This window comes from Bombina bombina, chromosome 2, assembly GCF_027579735.1.
Source record: "Bombina bombina isolate aBomBom1 chromosome 2, aBomBom1.pri, whole genome shotgun sequence".
Taxonomy (NCBI): domain Eukaryota; kingdom Metazoa; phylum Chordata; class Amphibia; order Anura; family Bombinatoridae; genus Bombina; species Bombina bombina.
Window position 1 is genome coordinate 813156646 of NC_069500.1, and position 8295 is coordinate 813164940.

Below are 8295 nucleotides of genomic sequence, written 5' to 3' on the forward strand. Positions count from 1 at the left end.
AAGGGCCTTTGGACATTTTAAACATATCCAACATGCTGGCTCAAGAACCAATTTTAGACTTTTGAAGTCCATGTAATAATCAAATTATAACATAAGAACTATTCTATAAAAAGGGAGTTGTTTGGCATGTGTGTTTCAAAAGGCATGAAGAGAGATAGATAGAGAGATAGATACACACACATACATATATATATTATATTAGGGATGTGCATTCCTTCGATGATCCGAATGCAGAAGTAAGCAGTGGGTCTTGCCCTTCGATTATTTTCAAAGCCAGATTGATTATTGTAAAAGATTCCCACTCTAAGATGTGGATTTACACAGATCTTAGTGTGGGGATCTGTTGCAGGAAACAATCCGGCTATAAAAATATCTAAAGGGCTCGAGCCGCTGCTTACTTTCACATTTGGGTCCTTACAAAGGATCTGAATGCACATCCCTAATATTTATAGAGGCAAACTGGCCATTTAAAAAGGTGCATTATACTTTTAAAAAATTATTAATTTAAATCATGTAATTTTCTGTAACGCATGCATTTTTAAAATTTTATTTTACTTTTAAAGGGACATGAAACCCAAAATATTTATTTCATGACTCAGAATACAATTTTAAACAAATTTCTAAGTTACTTCTATTATATAATTTGCTTCAGTCTCTTGGTAGCTTTTGTTAAAGAAACAGCAATGCACATGGGTGAGCCAATAACATGAGGCATATATGTGCAGCTACCAACCAGCAGCTCCTGAGCCTACCAAAGTATGTTTTTTTAACAAAGAAACCCAAAAGAACAAAACAAATTAAATAATAGACATAAATTGGAAAGTTGTTTAAAATTGTATGGTCTCTGAATCATTTTGGGTTTCATATCGCTTAAAGAAAAAGTTTTAATGCAAACAGAACTAATTCACTAGATTTTATTATAGCACTGTTTCCCTTCATAAACTGTATACCCCATCAAAGTAGTAAATGTGTGCCTGAAGATCTGCTGAGAACATTGCAGCTTCTGAGCATTAACCAATCTGTGACCGATGGCTAAAACGCATATGTTGCTCATCAGTCACGTCCTATTCAGGGTAAGGCTTCAAGTGGGACTTTAGCTATGAGTTTACATTCTCTGTAAAGGTTAAACAATTTGCAATGAACACAAGTTAAAATGCCATACATATTTAAAAAAGAAAAAGGAAGAGTTTTTTTTATTTTAGTATTAGAATGTCCCTTTAGTAAGATGTCAAACAATGGGGGGGGTGAATGATTTGAAACTAATCCTTCATTTGTTTACAAAGTCATAGTTTTGAAGTTCTGTTATTAAAATGTTTAACAGTGGAATTTGTCATCTCTCAGCTGAAACTACAAAAGCCAGAAAACATGGATTGCGATTCCGAGAACTATCACATCTCCCCACATTCTGTAGCTCCTTTTTAAAGGGCTGAAATAAACACTGACTTTCTATTGCATTGCATTGCCTCTTGATGTGAGCAGAGGAAGCTGCAGTAGAAATAGGTTTGCTGGTTCCTCGGTTAGCCCAGGGCAGGACTCGACAAACTGGCCACTTACCCCTGACTTAACTTTTTGGGTTATTCTCCATATACCTATATGCCAAGGTCAACAAATCTGTTTAAAAATTAGGAACCAGTAGGAACATATAGCAGCCAGACATACATTTAGGGGCCAGACAGTGGTATTTGCACATAGATATATGGAGAATAACCTAACAAGTTAGGATCCAGGGGTAAAATTCAAGGAGCAAGTGGCGCCCCAATTTTTGAAATCCTGCTATATACAACTCTGGCTCCTAAATATTCTTACTGGCTCATAAATTTAAAAGGGTTTGTCAACCACTGATCTAGGGAACCCTTGGATGATACCTCAATGTGCTGTTTGATGGCTCACCACATTATCAGTAGGTCTAGGAACACGAATGTCACCTCTGTTATTTTTCAGTGATGCTGCTTCCTTGCACTACGCCTGACAAAGTTGTAAAACCCAGTCTGTGGGCACATGGCCGAGCTTCTTAATGTTAGGGATGTGCTGTCCAGCGAAAATGTAAAATTATTCATATGTGGTGATAGCACAAATTAGATCAATTGATTCCAATATTTTAACAAATTTGTCAAGCTTAGATGTCATCACCTAAAAGCAAAATTGTGATAACATATGAACTAGAGTCTGCTGTTTAAACACAGCTATAAAGAGACAGTTTGAATTGTTGTCCAATCAGCCCTCTCCCCCTTTGGGTGCCTTTTGTTATAGCACTGATTGGACAACAGTTCAAACCTTTAGCTCATAGAAAAATGTACTTTTGAAGTGGAAGACGGAACACGTGTATTTGAATTTTATATCTATATTAAAAAGTAACATATAGCACAACTTCATTACAACTGAAATAAAACTCCATCTAAAATATCACTAACATTCTGGACCTTTTTTTATAAAGGGGAGAGGTTACCATCACAACTGTAAGATTAGCATGGAAGCAAGCACTAAGTGCTAATCTTGGATCATTAAAAGCCATCTGGTTAGTACTTCTCACTTGATGCACCATCAATCACGATATGTAATGTTACTAATGGAAGAACTAAGATGAGAGGGAAAAAACTGATTTTATTTTTACTTGCATTATAGATGAAGAAATTAAAGTAATTCTATCAAAACTAATTAAAAATAGAAGTATTATAATTCTTCAGATGAGTATTCCTTTAAAAAGGGACATTAAACACTAAAAACACCTCATGCTCCTCCCTCTAGTTATGGATGCCGCTGTCCTGGAACCTAGATTACACTGCAGGTGTCAGAGTTACAACACGTGTTGGCGCTGCGGAATCTGTTGGTGCTTTACAAATACCAGATTATTATTAATAATAATTTGCAAACTGCTTAGCAACTGGAATGTAGTGAAAGATTTCAACATGGTATTACCCATGAGAAAGGTAGGGAATAACCTCAATACTATACTTACAAAATGTTTTAAGCGTTTAAAGGGACAGTCTAGTCAAAATTAAACTTCCATGATTCAGATAGGGCATGCAATTTTAAACAACTTTCCAATTTACTTTTAATTATCAAATTTGCTTTGTTTTCTTTGTATTCTTAGTTGAAAGCAAAACCTAGGTAGGCTCATATGCTAATTTATAAGACAGTGAAGTCTACCTCTTATCTCAGTGCATTTTGACAGTTTATCACAGCTAGACATTGCTAGTTTATGTTTAATGTAGATAGCATCGTGCTCACTCCAGAGGAGTTACTTATAAGTCAGCACCGATTGGCTAAAATGCAAGTCTGTCAAGAGAACTGAAATAAGGGGCAGTCTACAGAAGTTTAAGAACAAGGTAATCAGAGGTAAAAAGTATTTTAATATAACAGTGTTGGTTATTCAAAACTGGGTAATAGGGATTATATATCCTTCTAAACAAAATTCTGAAGAAGACTGTCCCTTTAATGTAACTTAAAAGCTACACGCTCAAGTGGAGCTGGTATCTCAAAGTGTGAACATAGAATGAGTGTGCACATTTTGATTATGGAAGTAAATTGGAAAGTTTTGCAAAACTAAGAACTGAGTCACAAAAGTTTAATTTTAACATTACTGTCCCTTTAAGGACATATATAATTGCATTATCTCAGGAATTATACCGGCTTAAAGGGACACTGAACCCAAAAAAAAATTCTTTCGTGATTCAGATGGAGCAAGCAATTTTAAGCAACTTTCTAATTTACTCCTATTACCAAATTTTCTTCTTTCTCTTGGTATGTTTATTTGAAAACCAAGAATGTAAGTTTAGATGCCGGCCCATTTTTGGTGAACAACCTGGGTTGTCCTTGCAGATTGGACAGCACCAATAAACAAGTGCTGTCCATGGTTCTAAACCAACAATTTGCTGGCTCCTTAGCATAGATGCCATTTTCAAATAAAGATAGCAAGAGAATGAAGAAAAATTGATAAGACGTAAATTAGAAAGTTGCTTAAAATTGCATGCTCTATCTGAATCACGAAAGAAAACATTTAGGTTCAGTGTCCCTTTAAGTAAAACTAAAAGCAGGTTTAAACAAATGTAGAGGAAGAAAAAGGAAGATGCATAGTTAAAAGGACACTTAACCCAAATTTTTCCTTTCGTGATTCAGATAGAGCATGCAATTTTAAAGGTACATGAAACCCAAAAATTTTCTGTCATGATTCAGATAGAGAATACAATTTTAAACAACTTTCTAATTTACTTCTATTATCTAGTCTGTTTCATTCTCTTGGTATCATTTGTTGAAGAAGCAGCAATGCACTACTTGTTTCTCACATTCAATATATATATGCAGCCACCAATCAACAGCTAGAACCTAGTTTCTCTGCTGCTCATGAACTTGCCTAGATAACCCTTTCAGAAAATGAAAACAAGAGAAGGAAGCATATTGGAAGTAAATTGGAAATAATAGAAGTAAATTGGAAAGTTGTTTAAAATTGTATTCTCTATCTGAATAATGAAAGAAACATTTGGGTTTCATGTCCCTTTAAGCCACTTTCTAATTTACTCCTATTGACACATTTTCTTCATTCTCTTGGTATCTTTATTTGAAAAGCAAGAACGTAAGTTTAGATGCCGACCCATTTTTGGTGAACAACCTGAGTGGTTCTTGCCGATTGGTGGATAAATTCTCCCACCAATAAACAAGTGCTGTCCATCGCCCTGAACTAAAAATTGGATGGCTCCTTAGCTTAGATGCCTTTTTTTAAATAAAGATAGAGAACGAAGAAAAATTGATAATAGGAGTAATTAGAAAAGTTGCTTAAAATTGCATGCTCTATCAGAATCAAGAAAGAAAAAAAATTGGGTTCAGTGTCCCTTTAAAGTGACAATTAGAAAATGCACTGAACCTATGCAAGTCATCTGATGAGTCAGTTGGAAACAGCATACCTATGTAGTCAGCAGTCACCGGCCATGGCATGCTAGGGACCAACTCAGCAGTGCTTTACATTTAACCTCAAAAAAGGGACAAGCAATAGAGCAAAATTACAATGCTCTAATAAATAAGCATATTTTATTTTTACACTATTTTATCACTTAATTTCCCTCTAACACAATGCCTCAATTAACAATCGGGCAGATTTAATAGGTCTGTTTAAAAATGTAATACGGTAGTGACTGAAAACCTGACTACCCCACCCATATGTAACCAAAAATATCTTCTCTTGCAATTTTGCAAGGGTTAGGAAAGTCAAAATTAAACTTGAATTATTCAGATAGAGCATGTAATATTAAAGGGGCATAGAAAACTGGATTTTGCTTTCCATTAATGTTTTGTTGATGATCTATTTATATAGCTTATCTGGGAGGGTTTTTGTAACAATGTATATTGATTTTTTTTTTTAATATTGTGCTGATTTTCATACTCTTAACCAACCCCCACAGTATCAGATGTAGACTGAAGTCTACAGATTTCTGCTTTCTCCTGTCTGTATAATCTGTCTTTTCATATGCAGTTGGGCCTAACCTCAACAGTGATAAACTGGGAGCTTCTAAGTAAGTTGTTAAAAGGTTTTATACTGGATTTGTAGATCAGTATCTGTGCATATTTTTTTTTATAGTATTATCTATTACATGCAGTTATATGAAAATTGGTGTACACTGCCCCTTTAAGACTTTTAAATGCACTTCTATTTTCAAATGTAGTTTGTTCTTTTGGTATCCTGTGTTGGAGAAAGAAAAAAAAAAAAAAAAGTACATATCCTACAGTACTGGGAGCTGTCGATTGGTGGCTGCATATACACAACTCTTTCCAATGGCTCACCAGATACGTTCAGTAAGCTCCGAGTATCGCATTGCTGATTCTTCAGTAAAGGATACAAAGAAAATGAAGCAAATTTGATAATAGAAGTAAACTGAAAAGTTTTTTGTTTTTTTAAATGTTATGCTCTATATAAATCAAAAGAAAATGCGGGGGTTACATATCCCTTTAAAGGAATAGTCTAGTCAAAATTAAAACGTTCACGATTCATATAGAGCGTGTTTACTGTTGTATGCCCACATATGGGTCTTGTGGTAAAGTGTATTTGCATTGGTAAGGAAAATGGCACCATTAGTTAACCTTTTCTACATAAACTGTATTAAATCTTGAACAGAGCAGGGCTTGTTAAAGGGGTATGAAGCCCAAAACACTTATATTGCTATTCAGCCAGAGAATACAATAAAAAAAGAAAAAAAGTTTCCAATTTACTTCTCTTTTCAAAATTTGCATGGTTTTATTTGTTGAAGAGATACCTTGGTAGGAGCCCGATAGTGCTGCCATCTAGTTCTCTTGGAAACTGATAAAAGTCTTGCAAACTACTGCCATATAGTGTTCCAAACACATGAACACTCCCGCACTTACGTCCCTGTTTTTTAACAAACGATACCAAGAGAATGAAGAAACTGATAATATAAGCAAGTTAGAAAGTGGTTTTAAAATTGCATAATCTATCAGAATGATGAAATAAAGTTTTTTTTTTAATTATGTTGGATGAAACTGTCTTATTTGGAGCCATTGGTGTTGAACATACTGGGACACACGTGAACATTGTATTATTACACGAGTTTGTTCTCTTTAACATCCACAAAGGGATTAAACACATTCATAAAGTCTTCTCGGAAGCAGCAATAGTTTCCAGTGACAGAGTATTACACAGCTGGTCAGACCATTAGTAGCAGCATACCCAAATAAAAACATTTCTCTCCATGAACTGTTCAGGACTGGGTTGTAAGGACTCCTTGTACAAAAATGAACTTGTTTCACACTTTTGGCAAGAACAAAAGTAGTTACAAACTAGCCACTGTTTAATTAAGAAAAGCTCACTCACAGCATTTTTTTGCACAATTAGGTATCTTTAAACTCAACTCACTATACAAAGGAATGAGAGCACTGAAATGTTAGATTGTATATTAAAAAAGGTCAAGTTTTAGGGTATTGTGAAACTAGACGAACGTTTGTGCACAAGGCATTCATAGGAACTCTCACTGGCTGAAAAAGGATTGCTCTATTGTGAGACAGTGGCACCACATGCGAGCATAAAATCCCAGAACATTAACGTGCATTGAAGAAATAAAAATAAAAACACAGGTCAATGTTCCCTCTAGGATATCAATACTATTGGAAAGCTCTTTATATATAGGTTTTAAAAATTTGTATCTAGATAAGCCCCTTCTGATTCCTGAGACACATTTAATTTCACGGCTTATCTTCAGCTTCTTTTCTTGGCTTAGAAATCACATTGGTGACAGATTTGTACATCCCGCTTACAATCCCCACAAGTCCCATGTATATATGCCAGCGCAGGACAATCTGAATAACATAGTCTCGGGAGTTACTGCTGTGTTTGGCTCAAGCTGTGAGCTTGAGTCACTTGCAGTGAACCCCTTATAGTGGTTGCTTGAGTTGATCACGCCAGACTGGCACACTATGGGCATGGGCAGTCAAAAAGCAGGACCACGGGGATGTGACAGGCCTAAGCCCAGCCAGGGAGCCATCTGAGCCGCGCCCCCTCATCATATCCCCTGGTAATAAACACAAAGCAAAAATATGCAAAGTAGAACAGGTGCTAAGCCTCCTCCTGCACCCGATCCTATTCCAACAAAACACACATCAGGGAAAGCCAACACAGCCTCCACTACCAGGGTTTGAGTCACTTACCTTCGTTGGCCAAGTCCGCCATTTTACCGCCTTAGCCGCTCCCACAATGCCCTGCGGAAGCTTTCACAGCCAATGGGCGTGGCCTACTGGGCGGGAGCTAAGAGGACGAGTTAGTATTAGTGCGCATGCGTGTAAAAGGGGAAAAAAAAAAAAAAAGAAGAAGATTCTGCGCGATCACAGAAACGCATGCGCACTATAGAATGGCGTCTGGAATAAGGATTGAGCTGTGAGAATCTCAGTAAGACTAATGAAAGTGTGCGCAACTGCGCAATCGCATGCACAGTCCCCTTTCAGGCCGGGCAGTTGTTATGGAGGCATGGGACTAAAGAAGTATCAGGATTACATAAACATTTATAGAGGTGCATAGTAAAATAAATAGTAACGCTTTATGGGAAAATTGTTATGATGTAATGCCCAAGGCAGTTTATGGCAGACATTTTTATAACTTTGTATAAGGTTTTATTTAAACTGTGCTTTGCCCAAGCTTGACTAATTGTGGATTCACAAAACTCTCTGCAGAAACAATGGGTCCAAGTGATTTAAAGTGAAGGTCAATTTTGATAAATTAGTGCCCGGTTTTTAATACTATTAAAAACAAGGGCACTTTAATTCATCAAAATTGAAATTTCACTAGTTTTCTTCAAAAAC

The 8295-nt window shown here is 36.1% G+C and overlaps 1 protein-coding gene across 1 annotated transcript in view; it reads right to left on the bottom strand.

Moving 5' to 3' along the window:
* RANBP3 (RAN binding protein 3) overlaps positions 1-7711 on the bottom strand; it is a 554440-nt gene extending 546729 nt beyond the window's left edge. The window contains exon 1 of the mRNA XM_053703046.1: positions 7648-7711. Within this exon, the coding sequence (XP_053559021.1) occupies positions 7648-7669 (22 nt within the window). The 5' untranslated portion in view covers positions 7670-7711. The remainder of the gene's footprint in view (positions 1-7647) is intronic.
* Between the last annotated feature and the right edge of the window lie 584 nt (positions 7712-8295).